The sequence below is a fragment of the Tursiops truncatus genome, chromosome 16 (genome assembly GCF_011762595.2).
Source record: "Tursiops truncatus isolate mTurTru1 chromosome 16, mTurTru1.mat.Y, whole genome shotgun sequence".
Lineage (NCBI taxonomy): Eukaryota > Metazoa > Chordata > Mammalia > Artiodactyla > Delphinidae > Tursiops > Tursiops truncatus.
The window spans coordinates 11,088,896-11,109,126 of record NC_047049.1 but is presented as its reverse complement, the minus strand read 5'-3'; the positions used below and the strand labels follow the sequence as shown (position 1 = coordinate 11,109,126).

The 20,231-nt window shown below is 43.1% G+C and overlaps 1 protein-coding gene across 3 annotated transcripts in view; it reads right to left on the bottom strand.

Moving 5' to 3' along the window:
- MCMBP (minichromosome maintenance complex binding protein) overlaps window positions 1–9,120 on the bottom strand; it is a 68,038-nt gene extending 58,918 nt beyond the window's left edge. For 2 of the 3 annotated variants that reach the window (XM_019940123.3, XM_019940124.3), the window contains exon 1: window positions 8,801–9,118. In XM_019940123.3, coding sequence (XP_019795682.1) covers window positions 8,801–8,858 — 58 coding nt within the window. In that variant the 5' untranslated portion in view covers window positions 8,859–9,118. Of the gene's footprint in view, window positions 1–8,800 lie in introns of all 3 variants that reach the window. The other variant, XM_073793893.1, reaches the window with a different exon arrangement.
- Between the last annotated feature and the right edge of the window lie 11,111 nt (window positions 9,121–20,231).

The following is a 20,231-nucleotide window of genomic DNA, read 5'->3' as shown; positions in this document are numbered from 1 at the left end:
TCTACACTCCAAAATCCAGAATACTAACAAATGCTGGAGAGGATGTGGAACAAGAGGAACTCTCATTCATTGCTGGAGGGAATGCAAAATAGTACAGCAACTCTGGAAGACAGTTTGGCAGTTTCATATAAAACTAAACATACTCTACCCATACCAATGGCACTCCGTGGTACTTACCCAAAGGAGTTGAAAACTTATGTCCACGAAAACCCTATACACAAATGTTTATAGCAGTTTTTATTTGTAACTGCCAAAACTTAGAAGCAACTAAGATGTCCTCCACTAGGTGAATGGATAAGTAAATTGTGGTATACCCAGACAATGGAATGTAGTGCCAAAAAGAAATGCACTTATCAAGCTAGGAAAACACATGGAGGAAACTTAAATGCATATCACAAGTGAATGGAGCCGATCTGAAAAAGCTACATACTATATGATTCCAACTATATAACATTCTGGAAAAGGCAAAAAAAGCTATGGAGACAGTAAAAAACAGATCAGTGGTTGCCAGGGGTTAGAGGGGAGAGGAGAATTAACAGGCAGAGCGCAGAGGATTTTTAGGGCACAGAAACTATCCTGTATGCTGCTATGATGAATGTATGTATGTACATATTATTATACATTTGTCCAAAGCGACAGAATATACACCACCAAGAATGCACCATAATGTAAACTATGGACTTTGGGTGATAATGATGTGTCAGTGTAAGTTCACCAATTATAACAAATGCACCACCCTGGTAGTACATGTTGATAACAGAGGGGAGACTATGCATGTGTGGGGCAGGAGGTATTTGGGAAATCTCTATGTCTTCTGCTCAATTTTGTGGTGAACTTAAAACAGCTCTAAAGAAGTCTTCAAAAATGAGGATGGGGGGAAAAGTACACACTGAGACTCAAATGGAAGTAAAATATATATTGTTTAGAATAATGGTTGTAAATTATAAATTTTACCAAAGTATAGTAGCTAATGTTTAGTGAACACTTAAAAGACTGTGCCAGGCACTATTCTAAGCACTTTATATGCATTATCTCATTTAATCCTTTTAACAGGCTTAAAAACTGGATTCTCTTATTAGTCCCATTTTATAGATGATAAAATTGAGGTAAAGAAAGGTTAATTAATTTGACATGTTCACACTCAAAGTTAGGAAGTAAGAGGGGCCAAGCAGTGACCTACTACAGAAGTGGTAGGAGTAGTCTACCCTAAGTGCTAGCAATAAGAGATACATTTCCTGCAGAGAATTTAAAAATAATAAAACCAACTAAAATTCATTCTGCTGCTACCATCACTCTGAATTGGCAATTCTAAACCATGTCAGTGATAAAATATTCTTCCTTGGAAAATCTTTTGTTGGTATTAATCCCAAACAATTGTGGGAACTAAACTAAAACTACTGCTGAGTTTTAGTAATATATGTGGTAGTGTCAAATTAGCACATTTTTACTACTTAACCTTTAATGAATATTGCATTCTACATAGAAAGTAATTTGAAGAATCCTCAGTTACACACTTGGCTCCCAACAGACACAGCTACATGAATATGTCTGGATAGTAAATTTCTCAGTGGTACAGAACAGTCCAAATTTGGTTAGAGCAGTTAGTATCCCCCAAGCCCTGTGGTACTCTAGAGTCCTACATGTATACAAAAGATTTTAAATAAACAAACAATAACCCAGTGATTGTAAAGATGAAGAAGGAGAACTTGAGTTACTTCAATTCTATCTTCCATGGGACAACTTGTTGGAATTGTTATTTGTGTTTAATAAATCAGTGAAACAGTGAGAAGTGAGAGGTGCAGTAGGTGCAAATTTTACTCATACATGAAAATTTTACTGAATCTGAATCATATCTTAAAATTGAAATGTATTCTTCTTAAATGGCTATTTGTTTTAAAGCTAAAGAATGAATTATGAAAATATGTTAGTAACATCAGTGGAAAGATTTGGTATCTCTCTAATTTGTGTCTTTTGCAGATGTTTCAGTTTTATCAAAATTCACTTATTAGTCATCAGACAATTCTTTATATAAAATATTATATCAAACTATAACTAAAAGACCAAAATTCAAACTATTAGGTAGGTATAAACACTACCAAGTAAACAGTTGAGTTTTGTCTGCTGAAACTTGCTAATACAAAGAATTCATTAATTATACAATTAATACAAACTTATTCAAATCTAAAGTGTGGTACCCATACCACATGAAACAACATCAACATAACAGAACTCAACAACAAAAAATTCTAAAATGGGCAGGGAGAAATTGATAGAAGCAATGTCTAGATCTATTTTGAAAATATGTAATTACCTTAAGCACTGCATCTAGCTTTATTTCATGATTATTACTGAAAATAATTCTGTAGTATAAAGAAGGGAGATATTAAAAAATGATTATAGACAAATATCCTGGGTATGGTCCTGTAGTTAAGAAGCAGTCTGGCTCTAGAATCTGTAATCTTTTTTGTTTTGTTTTGTTTTTTGTTTTAACATCTTTATTAGAGTATAATTGCTTTACAATGGTGTGTTAGTTTCTGCTTTATAACAAAGTGAATCAGCTATACATATACATATATCCCCATATCTCCTCCCTCTTGCGTCTCCCTCCCACCCTCCCTATCCCATAGAATCTGTAATCTTTACTATTCTCCATTACCAAAAGAACTAAACGCACTACACATTCAATGCAATCCCTATCAAAATGCCAAGTGCCTTTTTTTTGCAGCAATGACAGACTGATCCTAAATTCATATGGAAATACAAGGGATTCTGAAGAGCCAAAACGATCTTAAAAAAAAAAACAACAAATTTGGAGGACTCACATATCACTTCAAAACTTACTACAGGGCTTCCCTGGTGGCGCAGTGGTTGAGAATCTGCCTGCCAATGCAGGGGACACGGGTTCGAGCCCTGGTCTGGGAAGATCCCACATGCCGCGGAGCAACTAGGCCCGTGAGCCACAACTACTGAGCCTGCGCGTCTGGAGCCTGTGCTCCGCAACGAGAGGCCGCGACAGTGAAGAGGCCGGCGCACCACGATGAAGAGTGGCCCCCGCTTGCCGCAACTGGAGAAAGCCCTTGCAAAGTAAACGAAGACCCAACACAGCCAAAAATTAAAATAAAGAATTATTCTGCAACAAAAAAATAAAAACAACTTACTACAAACCTACAGTAATCAAGACAACATAGTACTGGCAGAAGGGTAAACATATAGATCAACGGAATGAAATTGAGAGTTCAGAAATAAAGCTATACATCTATGGTCAAATGATACACACACACACATTTTTTAAACAAAGTTGCCAAACCCATTCAGTGGGGGAAGAATAGTTTTTTCAACAAACAGTGCTGTGGGGCTTCCAGACTGGTGAACACAACCACATACTGAAAGGGTAGCACACCCAAGTTCCATGGAGACAGAAGCTCTTCCACAAGGGACCCTTCCACACCTTGCCCTATGTACCTCTTCATCTGCATCCTTTATGATATCCTTCAAAATAAACTGGTAAATGTTAAAACACAAACACACACACAACATGCTGGGACAACTAGATATCCACATGCTAGAGAATGAATTCGGATCCCTACCTCATACCATATACAAAAATTAATTCAAAATGGATCCAAGACCTCAATGTAAGGAGCTAAAACTTAAAAATTCTTAGAAAGAACATAGGTGTTAATCTTTGTGACCTTGCATAAGACAACGGTTTCCTAAATATGACAACAAAAGCATAAGCAACTAAAGGAAAAAGAGATAAACTGGACATCATCAAAATTAAAAATTTGCATCAGAAGACACTATCAAGAAAGTGAAAAGACAATTTATAGAATGGTAGAAAATATTTCCAAATCATATATCTGATAAGGGTCTAATATTCAGAATATATAAAGAACTCTTATAACTCAACAGTAAAAGACAAAACCCCAATTTAAAATCTGCAAAGGGGAATTCCCTGGCAGTCCAGTGGTTAGGACTCTGCGCTTTCACTGCAGAGGGCGCAGGCTCAATCCCTGGTCGGGAAACTAAGATCCTGCAAGCTGCGTGGCGTGGCCAAAAAAAATAAAAATATCAACAAAAACCTGCAAAGAACTCGAAGAGACATTTCTCCAAATGAGATATATAAATGGCCTATATGTATATGAAAAGACACTATTATACTATTATCATTACAGTAATACAAATCAAAATCACAATGAGATACCAGTTCACCCCCATTAGGATGGCTATTACTAATAAAACAATAGATCATAACAAGTGTTGAAGTGGACTGGAGAAATTGGGACCCTCACACATTGCTGGTGGAAGTGTACAATGGTGCACACACTTTGGGAAAAAGTTCCAGCATAAAATTACCAGATGGCTCAGCAACCCCACTCTGAGACATATTCCCAAGAGAACTGAAAACATATATTCACACAAAAACTTGTACATGAATGTTTACAGCAGCACTATTCACAATAGGCAAGTGTTCACCTATGGATAAATGAATAAACAAAATATGGTATATCCATACTATGGAACATTATCTTTGGTCATAAAAAGGAATACAGTACTGATACATGTATCAGTACTGTACAAATACAGTACTGATACATGCTACAACATAAATGAACCTCGATAACATTATGCTACGTTAAAGAAACCAGACACAAAAGGCCACAAGTTATATGTGCCCATTTATATGAAATGTCCAGATTAGGTAAACCATAGACAGAAGTAAATTAGTGGTTGCAAGAGGAGGGAGGAGGGGGCAGTTGGAAGTGGCTGCTAACAGATAATGGGGCTTCTTTCTGGGGTGATGGAAATAATGTGGTGATAATTGCACTCATAGTGAACATACTAAAACCCAATGAACTGTACATTTTAAAACAGTGAATTTTATGTTATATCTCAATGAAGAAGAAAGAACTATAATCGGAAACAGTTAAAACTGGTGACCTCAGTGGGAGAAGAGCAGCATACTTCTACTCTTCATTTAATACTATCATGCTGGCTTTTTTTAACCATAGGCAAGTTATTATTCAATAATTTTAAAATGCATATATGTACACGTATATATATCTACATATATGCACATGTATAGATATATGTATTTATGCTTCTGCCACAGCTGCCCAATCCATTCATCTTCTCTGAGAACTTCCCCCACTGCTGAGGTATGGGCCTCAATAGTTACGACTATCCTACATAACACTGCCCTGGCCATAGCTGACTAGTGGACCCCTGACTCCACGGTGGGCCAATCAGATTCTCTAACCCTGGAATTTGGGATTGAGATAAAGATGCTAGCTCAAGTGGGTTGGAACTGACAGGTGAAACTGGGAGCTGTGGAACAGAGAAAGATAAAGTTTGTGTGCAGAGATGAACATAGCCTAAGGGAGAAAAACTGAGAAGCACTGCTTGGTTGGATTCCTGCTAGTTTTCCAATTCCATTCAGCAGTCTCTTGGGATACCAAGCCACCCTCCCTGCCTTTGGGTTTTATAGCCTTATAACAAATCACTTTTTTTCAGTGGTCTAACAAGGGCCAGGTGGTAGGAGAGATCGAAGGTGGATACAGACAAAAGGCGGTGAACTGTCGGTACAGAATCATGGTGACAATAAAAAAGCAGACAGACTTTTAGATGATTTTATTATTGCTTTAAATTCTCTAAACTGCTAGTGATAAAATACTACTCCTTTCCCTCCTCCACACACCAACGTCCTTTTTTTCATGAGCTAGTCTAGTTCTAGTTCTGTTAGATATGACCAAAGTGCCTTGAATATAATCAGAATAATCCTGACCCAACCAGCAAAGTGAAGAGAACGTACATAAAGAATCAGTTGATAAGCATTCCTACTTTTCTGAAATTAACAGCAGTTATTAATTCACAGGAAAAAAACTCCTTCTTTAAAATAAAAAATGATTAAAAGAAAAAGAAGCATACAAAACTTTTTCTCATCTAAGATTCCTGCTCTTGTTTAAGGGAAGCAATTTAATATGGGTCAGTAAATGAACAAGCACTGTGGGGACTGAGCCATCAGCATTATGCACATAACAGAGCCCAATAAAGTATTCCTAAATCTTAAGCCTTTGGCCCTCAAGAGTCTACATATAAAATCTTTTAGAAACTGGTACAGAAACATAAAAGGCATTTTATGAAGGCTTATAGGAAAAAATTTACATACGAACAATTGGAATATGGCAGATACAAATTCAAAATATGGATTGGTTCACAAAGATGAATTATGATTCATACAGTTATGATTGGCCTCTAAGAGAATTTCAAAGTTTCTTATCCAAACTAAGAAAAAAGAATTAGGATTTGCATGTGAGAGTAACTCATACCTGGTACGATCACATCGCATTCTCTGAACCAATACAATGTCCACCAGGACTGTCCTTAGTTTAGATTTGTGGTCACAGTAACCACCACAATTTATACCATTTCTGATTGATTAATCAGTCTTTCCACTGCCTCTCCTCAGCAAATGTTCACGGAGCCCTTCTGATGTACAGGTATATTCTAGGTGAATAAAGCAGATACACGGCCTGAATTCCCAGGGTTAAAATACAGCCGAGGAACCCAAGAAACAAGTGATTTCAACAACATGCTTTACAAGCTAATTTCTAGGCCACACAGGATCCTATAATTACATGCAGCAGGAGGTACCTAACTGAGGTTCCCAAAGGAAGAGTAAGATTTAGCCAGGAAAGTGGCCCTGGGAGAGGAAGTGGGGACCAGGCAAAGGAAACAGCCTATGCAGAAAGCCTAGAGGCAAGGTTCAAAATCAAAGAACTGAAAAAAGGTTCAATATGAGGGGGAATATAGTGATGAGGTCTGAGAGCTGGGCAGGGGCGGGGCCCAGAAGCTTCATAAACCACAACAGACGGGCACTCCTTTTCTATCTGGGGGAAAGATGGATTCAAAACAATTTCCTACTAAACCAAAAAGAGTCTACAAGTTTAACACCTCACTTACTTCTCACCTGTAAATGCTGTTATGATAAAGTTATTCAATATATTCACAGTGATAGGAAAATATAGCAAAAATATATACTATACATCAGAACAGCTTCTACAAAAACATCATGACTGTAAGTATTAGTTGTTTTCTCTGTAAGACACACCTGTATGAGAACAAAACATTCTGGAGGGAAACACATCCACAAGGTCCAGGTTCCCACAACACTACACAAACTTTACAAAATACTGTGAAGCCAATATTTTATATCCAAATTACACCTTTTGTACTATAATGAGTCGTCTGCCTCTTAGGATCATACACGCAGGAGACAAAATCTGACACAAATACATTCAAATATATACCAAATATAAAATCATCTCATTGATCCAGCAAGACTAGGATAGGGGTATTTCTCATAAATAAATTTTCTAAACATCAATAACGGGAACTTCACCCTTTAAGCACCAAAACTTACTTTTGAAAGATTTTTCCTAAAAAGTACTTACGCCCCTGAACCCTCCTAAATCTACTGTGCAACTTAATCTTCACTCCACATTTTGGTGCCATCACTTTGGAAATCAATTATTAGTTCCAGTATTCATTACGAACATCAATCACTAGGATTCAGTGGAGAGGTATATGCCCCTTCCTCAAAAGCACCCTTGATGGATATACAGTGATTCAAAAAAAAAATTTTTTTAACAACATATGCATAGTTCTAAATTTCTTCTTTATCAGGTTGTCGGTGTTCACTGCCTACAGTCCGGTTGCCTATCCAGCCCTTCTCCTCATTTGCTGCTTCTAGTTTCAGCCTGGGAAACCAGCTAACTAAACTAGTTCAAATTATAAGGAAAATGAATGAAGATCTGTTGAGTGAGCCTTTCCTGCAAGAAGTACACACATCTTCTGCCATCGGTTTTGGCTGCTGGGGACTACTGAGCTTCTTAATAGGCGTTCTCACTAATATCGCACAACGTCTTAAGTGAGGAAGGCCACTCAACAAGTTTAAGTTACCTCCTGACACGTCAGGTGTTCTGATCTAACACACTGATTTCTGGTCGGGTTTGCGTCTACCACTCCTAAGCGCAAAACACATGGGGGTTGTGGCCAAAATGCCTAGTTAACTGCAAACAAACCTAAATTTTCCTTACCAGAAAAGTGGCATTAGCAATAATTGCAGCTAAAATTTACTAAGCTTGCCTGCCACATTCTAAGCTCTTTCTATGTAGGAGCGCGTTTGAGTAGTTCAACATTTCTTGCTACCTCTGGCACAAGAGGAGATGGAGACCCGACTGGTTTTAAAGGCACCCTTAAAGAAAAATTAAGCTGTTAACACTATATCTTATCTCGAAAAGAGAGGATGTGTGTAATACAGGAGTTAGAGCCAACTTCTGCTGCGAGGGAGCGAGTACTCTCCCGACACACCGGAAGTTTTGAAATATCCTCCAGGCTTCCCCCAGGCAAAGTGCTGTTCCTTCACCCCATCTCCGCCGGCCCTCGCGAAGGTTCAAGGGCCCCTCCGAGCTGTGCCGCACGCGGGGCTCGGGCCGCCAGCAGGGCCAAAAAGGGAAGCGAGGCCGTCAATCACGGCCGCCCGCCCGCCCGCTCCTCGCGGCGTAACCTCGGCCGCTTGCGAATCGCGAATCGGGCAGGTGGGAGGCACCTGCGGCCGGGCCCGGGAAGCCGCGGCCCGAAGTTCGCTGTGTGGAACGCCGGCCGGCGCAGGCCCGGCTGGCCGTCTCGGCCGCGCGAGCCCTCGAGGTAGCCCCGCGTGGGGCCGCGCGGCGGGGCCGGGCCCGGGGCTCCGTCAACTCGGCGGCCCCCCTAGCCCGCCCCCGGCGCCGCCACTCACCGAAGAAGCCCTGCACGATCCCCAGCGGGTGGCTGAGCCAATCCTCCCCACAGGGCATCTCGCAGACGGGCCGGAGCCGGCGCGGCCCGGCGTCCCGAGCCGCTGCTCCTCTTCGCTGGCTCGGCCGCTTCTCGCCCGCGCCCTCCCACGCAGGGTGAGCCTCGCGGCGCGGGCCGCCCGGCCTCCCCGCGCCTCAGAGAACGGCGGCTGTGGTTGCGGCAGCGAGGCGCTGCCGGAGACGGGCAGGCGGCGCGTGCGGGCCCCCAACCTCCACTTTGCACAATGGCGGGAAATAGGCGCCGCCGACCGCGCTGCCTGCGACCTGGGTGGAGCTCGCGCGGGGAGAGGCGGCGGGAGCGCGCTGCGCGGTCCCGCGGCGGGGAGGCGGGGCGGGCCTGCTGGGGGGAGGGGGCGGGCCGGGGAGGGGCGGGGCCGCGGCGGCAGAGCGGCCGCCATCTTAGAAACGGGCGAAAGGAAGGGCAGGCGCGGCCTCAGGATCTGGAGCCCGGCGTCGCAGGCCGAGGGAGGTGTTTTGTTGGGTGTCACTCCGCAGGACCGAAGGGGGAAACCCCCGGGGTCCGGTTTATACATTTATAGTGCGAGCCCTTGCACAGGCTTTGCAACAGCCCCAAAGCACAAACCCAAAGAGACCTTAAAGTTATCGCGGGGCAAAACTAGCGTGTAAAGCAGCCTTTGGTGTCCGCCCACCTCATGGCGTGCTCTTGGTGTCTTTTTGTTTGTTTTTGCCGATGGCAACTCTTTTTTCTGGTTCCCTGCCCGAAACCCTATGTAGTGACTTTCCTTCAGCTGGATCAAGTTTTACCCCACTGAGGAAGGTGTACATTTAGATAAGGGGGACTTTGAAAAACCCCAAGCTCTCTTTCTGTTATCTCAGGCACTGCGGAGGGACTAGTTCCTGATTGAGAGGCAAGTTCATAACTGTGAAAACATACCCTGGCCTGTGTCTGCCTAGAAGCTGGAAACAGCCGAGGAACTTTGGCGAGGTTCCTACAGGACGTGTGTGTCAGGACACGCTCAAAATGAAGACGGTGGCATCACCACACACAAAAGATCAAGTCAACAGTAACTTTTGAATGAGGAAATTTGGGAAATATGCAAGTTCTGTAATGAAACAGCCCCTAGGCCTGGAATATATCTGAGAAATCCCAGTCTTATCAGCTGAAATACGGCGTATTAACGGAAGGATCTGAATGGAGTCTAGAAAGTGGGGAGCTGGAGAACCTGAACTCAGGTCTCAAGCCCTCCTTAGGGCAAAAGGGGTTATTTTGTATTTGTCACCGTGAACTGATTACATTCTGCACCCGGTATCCAGGGGTCAAGGTTGTTTGAATCCACAGATGTAGAAACTGCAGGTATAGAGGGCCGGTCACCCAGGGCCACTGTTCTATGCCATTTTATATAAGGGACTTGAGCATCCGCAGGTATCCGTGGGGTCCTGGAACCAACTCCTTGCAACTAATACCCAGGGATAACTATGACTGGCGTACTATATCGTACATCTGGCTCTGATGAGTTTGGGGGAGCTGTTTCAAATTTTTGGCATTACCACCACTTTGTTCATTCATTCATTGAACAGAGGGGGTTGCCAAGTCCCTGGTATTGAACGGAGAAACCCCCTCTTTAGCTTTGTGGCCAGTAATACACAAATTAAATATATGTCATGAACATCTGCTTTTATTTATTTATTAATTTATTTAACTTTTTGGCTGCACGGCAGGGCGTGTGGGACCTTAGATCCCCCACCAGGGATCGAACCCCTGCCCCCTGCATGGGAAGCACAGACTTTTAACCACTAGACCACCAGGGAACATCCCGAACATCTGCTTTTAAATTGTGATAATTTCAGATTTACTTTATATGAAATTTCAGCTGGATAGCAATTCAGCAGTGGCTAGTAACACTTAAGCTTTTGGTTTCTACCTCTGTATTCAGTGATTTGTAAGCAAACAATTGCTCAGATTTTACTTAAAGAGACACTGTGATTCTACTGAAATGTAATTACTTTATAATGTTAATAATTTCACCCTCTAATTTTCCTGGGGCAAGATGTTTTGACACTACTAATAAGTAGTTATGAAAATTTAAAAGGCCAAGGGAAGGTCCATGAGAGTACTTCTCTATGGCAAGTTTTCTCTTCCCACCACTGGTAATCACACTTCTGCCCCCACCCCAAGTCCGTATTTTTAAGGAGGATGTTACGTAACACTGTCTACAAGTAATTACCAAAGGCATTGGAAATACTGGGGTGAAAAAGGGAGATACCATCCCTGCCTTCATGGTATGTATGGTTCAGTGAGAGACTTATTACTAAATAACTATTCGTTTACAACTATGATAGGTGCCAGGCAAGAAAAAGTGAAGTTCTATAAGAGGAATGAACAGCACTATCTATTCTAGTGAGGGAGTCTTGTGGGGAAAGGATCCTTCAGGGATTTCTTGAAAATGTGACATTTACACTAGGACTTGAAAGATAAATAAGAGTTAGCTAGGTGAAAAGTGTGAGGGAAAAGTGTTCCAAGCCTTAAAGGTAGGAAAACAAAAACTTGAATAGAAAATTAAAAGAATCACAATTTATTGCATGATATGGCTATCAATAGTGTTTAAATAGCATAATAATGTTACAATATCAATATTAATCTAACCAACATTATAATTTTTTTTGTGTGTGTGGTACGCAGGCCTCTCACTGCTGTGGCCTCTCCCGTTGCGGAGCACAGGCTCCGGACGCGCAGGCTCAGCGGCCATGGCTCACGGGCCTAGCCGCTCCACGGCATGTGGGCTCCTCCCGGACCGGGGCACAAACCCATGTCCCCTGCATCGGCAGGCGGACTCCCAACCACTGCGCCAGCAGGGAAGCCCCTAACCAACATTATAATTTTTTAAAATATTTTTTAATTTATTTATTTGGTTGTGCCGGGTCTTAGTTGTGGTAGGCAGGCTTCTTAGTTGTGGCATGCGAACCCTTAGTTGTGGCATGCATCTGGGATCTAGTTCCCTCACCAGGGATCAAACCCGGGCCCCCGGCATTGGGAGCATGGAGTCTTCTTATCCACTGCACTACCAGGGCAGTCTGTATAACTTAACTTTAGGAGGCTAGGGGGATGAGGATATATAGGATTCATATATGTGATAAGGACAAAGAAGACCAAAAAGAGCAAAATCCTCATCTTTCATCTGGGAAGTCCACACATAATGCAAAGGAGAAAAAAAGGAACAGAAGTGACATGTAATCATGTTAATTTAAAAATATAGAAATACAGAAAGAATCAGCAGAAAGAATTGAATGTAGTTGCCTCAGGATGGGGTAAAAGTTTTTTAAACATTTGCTTGTTTTCTATATACTTATCACAAATTCAGCCTCAGCTGCACTAAAATTTCCACCAGATCCTTAAAGCAATGATTTTGGTATTTGTATGCTGCCTTGTTCCCCGGCACCTAGAACAGTGTCTGACATCATAGATGCTCAATAAATATTTGCTGAATGGGTAATGCACACTTTCCATCAATTGCCCAAATCTCCTCTCTAGATATTTAGAGACATCAGCTATTTTATATACTTTATTTTCTTGGACGTCTTTCCCAAAGCCCTTTTTCCTATCCCACTCTGGCCTTTGTTGCCTTCTACTTCTTAGGATCTTCTACCACCATTATCCTAACTCTTCTTTAGGATTCATCTGTTCATTGAGACTTTGAAAAAAAAGTCTGTTCTTTCCTTCCAGGGCTATATAAAGTTTTCCCAGGGAAGAACTGCATTTCCTAGCTACAGAAGTGTAGCTGAGGTTGGTTGCCTGGCTAGGGACTACATTTCCCAGCCTTCTTTGATGCTAGGTAGGGCTGTGTGATTAGGTTTACCAAAGAAACATGAGGGAATGTGACATCTGGAACTTCCACTTCAATTTCTTAAACATTTGGCCCTGGATATGTTCTTTGCTCCTTCCTGATGGATGGGATGGTGATGACTACAATGACCTTGTGCTAAAGTCAGCCTGGATTTTTATAGGAACATTGCATTCCGAGATCTCTTTCTTAACAGCTGCTAGCATTACTCTAAATAATACAAAAAGTATTATCAGAAGTGGTGTGCTGTCGTAACAAATAGAAAATAACGTGGCTCTAGTTTAGTGGTTGGATAGTGGATGACAATAGGTGAAAGACAAAATGCCTCAGACAATGAAGGAGGTGATTTTATTCAGCCTGTTGCAATAGGGAGAACACGCATTCAGGACATTTTTAAAGAAGAGGGGTAAAATTTGAGATTTTATAAAACAAGGGAGTCATTGAGGATGGGTAGGGGTGAGTCTTATTTTGGAATGTGCAAGAGCAAGGTGGTCCTTTACAGTTAACCCTTTCTTAGAATACAAAAGGGAGCAGGAATTTTTTGTTTGTTTGTTTGGTTTGTTTTTTGCCTTGCCCCCATGACTTGCAGGATCTTAGTTCCCAGACCAGGGATCGAACCTGGGTCCCTGCAGTGAAAGCGCCGAGTCCTAACCACTGAACCGCCAGGGAATTCCCAAGGAGGAATTTCTTAACCATTCCTGTTTTCTGGGGAGTGAAGGAAACAAATAGGAAAGTTGGCACTCATCAACCAAGTCCTGACCTTTGTGAACCAATTGCTCTACTGACAGAGGATACAGGTTCTATTGTTAAATATGGTCTGGCCATTGTTTGTGTATTCAGTCTCTCAGATATACCTTGCAAGCCACATATGTAATTTAAAAGTTAAATTAAAAAATGTAAAAAACAGGTAACACTAATTTTAATAAAATATTTAACCCAACATATAAAAATATTATAATTTGAACAAATAATCCATATGAAGACTATTGATCTCTTTTTAAAATTAATTCTTCAAAATCCGGAGTGTATTTTACACTTATAGCACATCTCAATTCAGACAGCCACATTTCTAATGATCAATAGCCACAGGTGGCTATTGCTACCAGATTAGGCAGCAGAGGAGAAATTGGGGCCTTCCAGGACTGGAAAAACCAATCAATTCGGTGTTCAAACTCAAAGGTATTTTCAAGGGTCCTTGAAGACTTCTCAGGTAAACTAGAGAATCTAGCCCTGTGGCAAAGATCAGATCAAGGTTGTAGCCTGGTTTCAGATGACCTCAAGTTAACCAACATTAGGCTGAGAGAAAAAAGAGCTCAGGTCAGACATGGAAGTTATTGGAAAAAAAAAAAACCAGGAGAGGGGCTTCCCTGGTGGCACAGTGGTTGAGAGTCCACCTGCCGGTGCAGGGGACACGGGTTCGTGCCCCGGTCCGGGAAGATCCCACATGTCGCGGAGCGGCTGGGCCCGTGAGCCATGGCCGCTGAGCCTGCGCGTCCGGAGCCTGTGCTCCGCAACAGGAAAAGCCACAAAAGCAAGAGGCCCGCGTACCGCAAAACAGAAAACAAACAAAAAAAAAAACCAGAAGCCTGGCCTGAAAAAGTCTGCAACTGTTCAAGCTTGAAAGCAAGTCTCAGGCCCCAAACTCATACCAGCAGGAAGTAAATTGCCAAAGCTGTACAGCCCCCAAAGAGGGCATGCTTCCCAGCGCTACTTCACATATGGCCTTGGATGACCATGGTCAAGGAGAAACCCCCAGAGGGCAAAGCCAGGGCCAGGAAGAACTGCGCACTGGGGAGTTATTTACAGAGGACCAAACCAAAGACAGTCAGGACTAACCACAAACATTCTCCACTGTCAGGGCAAGGAGTATTTTCAATTTATGCCTAGCAGGATTCAGTCATTTCTATGGAACCGTGATTACTGTGTTTTCCATTCCTCTTTTTTTCCCAGTGGGAGTCTCCATTGCAGTTACCCTGTTTTTGCTCCACAACTGTCTATTGGGTGTCTTTTAGTCGTAGCTCCTGAGGAACCACATCCAGATGCATTGGAAAGGGCTGAGCTGCCTAGAGATCCTGGACTTTTAAGCTGGATGCAGCTGGTTACGCCTTGGGGCATGACTATGTTCTATTTGGGAATAAGGGTGGGTACATTATGGCCAGAGGGACAGACTGCCATGGCAACTGCCATTTGCCCACCAAAATCTTCTTCCTCCATAGTTACAGAATTGTAGTTACGATGTGGGTACCCAGGCGGGGAGTGTATTTTCCAGCTCTTCTTGCACCCCAAAGGAGTGCATTTTGTCGAAGTTCACACTAGTGGAATGTGAACAAAAGTGATGTGTGCAACTTCTGTCTCACTTGTTAAGATGGGACATTTGTCCCTGAACTGCCTGACCCCTTCCAACTTCCTTGGGTGGCAACAACTTGAGCAGCCTCAGAAGCCCCATGTTGAAGACAAAAGCTGGTCACCAACATGTACTTTTGTGTGAGTGAGACACGAACATTTGTTTGAGTCCTTGCATTTTGGGGTCTGTTTGGGAATTTGCTTGAATTCCCCTGTACACCTGTGTTGGCTATCATGTTACCTGCATCCCCCCATAGGAAGACTTTCTTAGCCTTATTCTTTTTCTTTTGGTGGAGCAAGTCCTTCATATTTTCTTAGAAAGTGTGCTTGAGAGGTAAATATTTTGGGAGCTGAATTTCTTTGCATTTGACCTGTTTTTATCCTTCTGGAACCTTTAGAGATCTTTGTCTCTAATGCTCCAGTATGTATGTTTTCAACCATTGTGCTGGGTACCAATGAGAAACTTGTATACTTCATTTCTGGGAATTAAAAAAATTTTTTTTTCCCTTGATGATTCCCTCCCCTGTACTTTCTGTCTCTCTTAGCAGAGCTTTTAAAATTCAGATATTGGATTTTCTTGCATGGCAATCTAATTTTCTTAGGTTTCTCTCCTAGCTTCCATCTGTCTTTTTGCTTTATTTTTTGAGAAATTTCCTCATACTTTTTTTCCTTCTACTGACTTTCTTTTTTGTTCCCTAAATATTTCTTGTCTTTTCTTTCTTAAACATCACCTGATCTTGTTTCTTGGTTGCAGATCCCTCTGAAGATATTATTGATAGATTTTTGAAAGTTCTTGCCTTCTTGTGTCGGTAATTTCTTCTAAATTGCCATTTTTTGTTCCTTTTGTGGGTCTTGTTTGAATCACTATCTTCCAGGTTAAAGAATCTTCTCGAGTATGTGGTAATCGTATTTAAAGTGTGGGGACTACCTCCCACCTGTGCTTTTTCTGATCACATCTGTCAACCTGACTTGGTGCCCAGCACATCACCTTATACAGAAAGCAACACAAACCTTCCTCCAAAAGAATGGCCATTTCTGACAGTGACAGAACACGAGGCTCTTTTCCCACAATTTCTGAATCACCTACATGTGAGCTGATGCCTCCTACATCTCATTTTAAGCCTGGACTTCTTTCTTCAGTTTCAGAGCCATATATCTAATGGCCAGGCATCTCCATTTTTAGGTTCCAGTTTGTCCTCCTGTTCCACTGTGTTCCCTGAATCAGAAATTAGCACACTTTCCCTTCAGTCACCTGTGTCTCATCCTCCCAGTTCACCTGCCTTGCCAGGTGGAGGTGAGTATGGAAGCAAGAGAGGGTGGCTGTCCCCTAGAGTGTGAACTGTCACGGCTCTGCCCATTTGTCCACTCTTGTATCCCCCGTGTCTGGCATAGGAGCAGGTTCACATAATAATATTTGCTGAATGAATATCTGAACAAAACAAAAAGCATGGGGACTAAAAAGGTGATTGGGAGCTCAGAGCATATACATGGGTCTTGTTGGTTTTTTGTCTAGATAAGTTTATTTTCTTACAAGTATTTCATGGAAATAGGAATGTAGCAAGCCGGTCAGGGTAGTAGGAAACAAATTTTAAGGGCAGGTTCACGCATGTTGTTCTATTTACACCTGGGAGCAGGCTTTCGCAACCTCGGGCACGGCAGCTGCCCTCGTCCGAGGCCCCTTTGCAGACGCAGCCCTGGGCACACTTGGCACAGCTCACGGGGCAGCAGGGGCAGCAGCTCTTGCAGGAGGTGCATTTGCAGGAGCTACAATAGGCGCAGGAGCCACCAGTGGCTCAGGGGCACTTAGGGTCCATTGTGAGCCGAGCTGACACCAGAGGTGCAAATCAGTGACCAAGAAGAGGCTCTTGGGTTAGTGGAGGGTGTGTTCCTGGGGCTTGTTGATTGTGAGCTTAATTAGGGGGTGATTCTGCTCTGGGCTGTCTCATTGCGAAACCCAGATTTAATTCTCTCTAGATCTTTTGTTCCGTGATCCCAACAAGATGCTTCTAATCTCCTGCCTAGAGGTTGAAGACCCAGCAGCTAGTGTTTTTGGAGCTGAGTGAAGAAATTGGGCTGGGTTTGTGGAACAGGGTGTTTTATTACTCAGTATGTACGTATTTGCTTAATCTTCCTTCTGTTTTACCCTCTCCAGAAGGGAAAACTCAGCTCTTTTCCTTTTTTTTTTTTGCGGTACACGGGCCTCGCCCTGCTGTGGGCTCTCCCGCTGCGGAGCACAGGCTCCAGACGTGCAGGCTCAGCGGCCATGGCTCACGGACCCAGCCGCTCCGCGGCATGTGGGATCTTCCCGGACCGGGGCACGAACCTGTGTCCCCTGCATCGGCAGGCGGACTCTCAACCACTGCGCCACCAGGGAAGCCCCAGCTTTTTTCCTTTAAGGAGGATGGTCAATAGTCCAGTTACTGAGAGTGGGGGAGGGGGTCTGTTTCTTAAACAGTTTTAACCAATCCTCCTAATTATAGGACCTCTCTCTTCCACTGGACTGCCACTTCCAGAGGTGCCTGAGGTCATCAGGTCCTAAATCTTTTGGTGATCCTGTGGTGCAAATAATGTTGCCTTTGAGTGTTCCCCATTACTGGTTTGCTAAATCATCTACTACTTGCCTACTTTTTGGTGCCTTCCAAAATCTGTTGCTGCCAAATCTTCTCCCATTTTCCTCATCCTTATGGGTTTATGCCTAAAAAAACAAGCAAATCCATCTGTGTTTTCAACAGAGCTTCAGGAAGAAGAAAATGAAGATACAGCTGTTCAATCTGACATCTTTCCCCAGAAATTACTCCTGTTTCTGTTCATTCCTACTCCAATCGCTCTAATTTGAGCCACCATCATTGCTCAGCTGGTCCGCTGCATCAGTCGGCCAACTGTTCTTTCTGCTCCCGAAGCTTGCTCTTTCCTTATCTATTTTATTACACTGAAGACAGAGTGAACTTTCTACAGAGCAAATGTTATTTCTCCACCTTCCTTTAAATCCTTCTTTCAGTCCCTTTTGCTCTTAACTTGTAAGGACCCTGTATCATCTGGCCTTGGTCTACTTTTCATTCTTATCTCCCAGCTTTCTCCCAGTTGCTCACTAGGCTCCAGCCATGGGGTAACCCATGTTTCTTTTAACATTAAAATATGGCATCTTGGGCTTCTCTGGTGGCGCAGTGGTTGAGAGTCTGCCTGCTGATGCAGGGGACACGGGTTCGTGTCCCGGTCCGGGAAGCTCCCACATGCCGCGGAGCGGCTGGGCCCGTGAGCCATGGCTGCTGAGCTTGCGCGTCCGGAGCCTATGCTCCGCAACGGGAGAGGCCACAACAGTGAGAGGCCCGTACACCGCAAAAAAAAAATATGGCATCTTAAGGTAACCCTACATACTGTAACTTTATCTGTAATTGTCTCTCACCACTTCTTCCGGTCCCTCTCCTCCAAGCTTTTCCGGTTAACTTCTACTCATTGGCTTTCAGGTGTCAACTTTAATATTTCTTCTTCAGGAAAGACTTTCATGTCACTCCAGATGAGGTAGGTCCTTTGTTGATGGTCTGATTGTTCTAAATAGTTGCTATCCCTCCCCTAAAAGGGTTACACCTCCCTCTCCTGATGGTGTCAGTATTCCACACAACACACTTTGAGAAATTGTACATTATTTTCATCACACTTCAGTTTATTGTTATTATGTGTTTAGTTGTCTGTCTTCCTTACCAGACTGTAAGCTCCAAGAAGGAAAGGTCCTGTGTCTATCTTGTATACCATGGTACCCCAATGTTTAGTATACTGCTTCGACCACCCATAGTAATGACAAAGACCCCCTTGACCAAACTCTAGAATGGCTACCAACAGCTTAAGGCTATGTCCCCAGGATGAACCCTGTTCCCCTTAAAATGCCTGCCTGAGAAAGCTCAACACTGCCAGGAGAATTTACTGTTTCTTCCAACCCAAACCAGGTGATAGGCATATAGGCCCTGAACCTCCCTTAAAGCAGTTACTTTAGAAAGCTTGCGATTATAAAACCTTTCTCCACCCCTTTCGGATATAAATCTTTTGTCACCCAGAACTGCCTTCTCAAGGACCTGAGAGCTGTCTCCTCCCAGCCTGGTGGGTACCTTGCTCTAACTTGTACCACTGCATGTCATAAAGATATGAGAAGTTAATTTCTGCTCCATATAAGTGCCAATTAACAAGCCCAGTCACATGGACCAACACCCCTTGGCACCCTTCGATGCCTTTGCCTTAGCACACGCCAGTCTTTAAAGTCTCCAGCCTTTTGTTTTTGGGAAGTTCAGTTCACGATGAACCCACTTCCTTAATGCAATAAAAATCTATCCTTATTGCTTTAAACTAGTATCTGGCTTTGTTTTTGTTTTGTTTTGACAGTAAGCATACTAGTTGTTGAATTAATAAATAAACAGATACTATATAGGTGTGAACAGCTGGGGGAGAGGGTAGTTTCATTATTTGAAAGCTTCTTTTGGGTTTCTTCTATCCCTCTCCCACCCTCCAAGAAGTTGATTATCTGTTATTTTTTCTTTCATAATCTCTAACTATGTGAAAGATGACAATTATATCCAAATTATCCATAGTGCATTTTAGGATTAAACTAGTCAGATTATTTTAGACAGGTGTAGAAAACTATTTAAAAAGTCACACGCCTATTTTAAATGTCAATTCCCTGGTTTCACTTTTAAACTTTTTTTTCTTCTCTTTGGCTTAAAAACTTCAAAAGTTCTACCATTTCTATTTCTGGGCGAATGACAAACAAGAGTTCAATTCAGTTCAAAACAACGTGGGCGGGTTAGATGCGGGTGTTTGGTTACAATTGGTGAGTTTGGCTAGACTTTAGCTGCAAATGGCCCCCACACCTTTTCCTCCCTCTGTCAGCATTTAGCACTCTGCTACCTGCGCCTGCGTGCTTTCGCTGTTCCTCCAAAATTTTATCTAGTTAGACGCTTCTGTGGGTACTTTTAGGAAGCCTAGAGAGCCCCCCGCAAGCCGAGATTTTCAGTGCCGATTAGTACTTTGATTCACAACCAGATGCATTCCCTCTCCCACGCTCCAACCTCAGTCGCGGCCTCCACCTCTGCCTCCCTTCCGGCCCCGGCAGCGGCCGAGGGTGTCACGTGCTAGGACCCGGGCGTGAAGCCTGCGCCGCCATGTTGGTTCCTGGCGGCATCGTAGGAGAAGGCAGAGGGAGGCTGACCAGCCGTCCGGAGTTCCGGCCCTTGTGCGCAAGTGC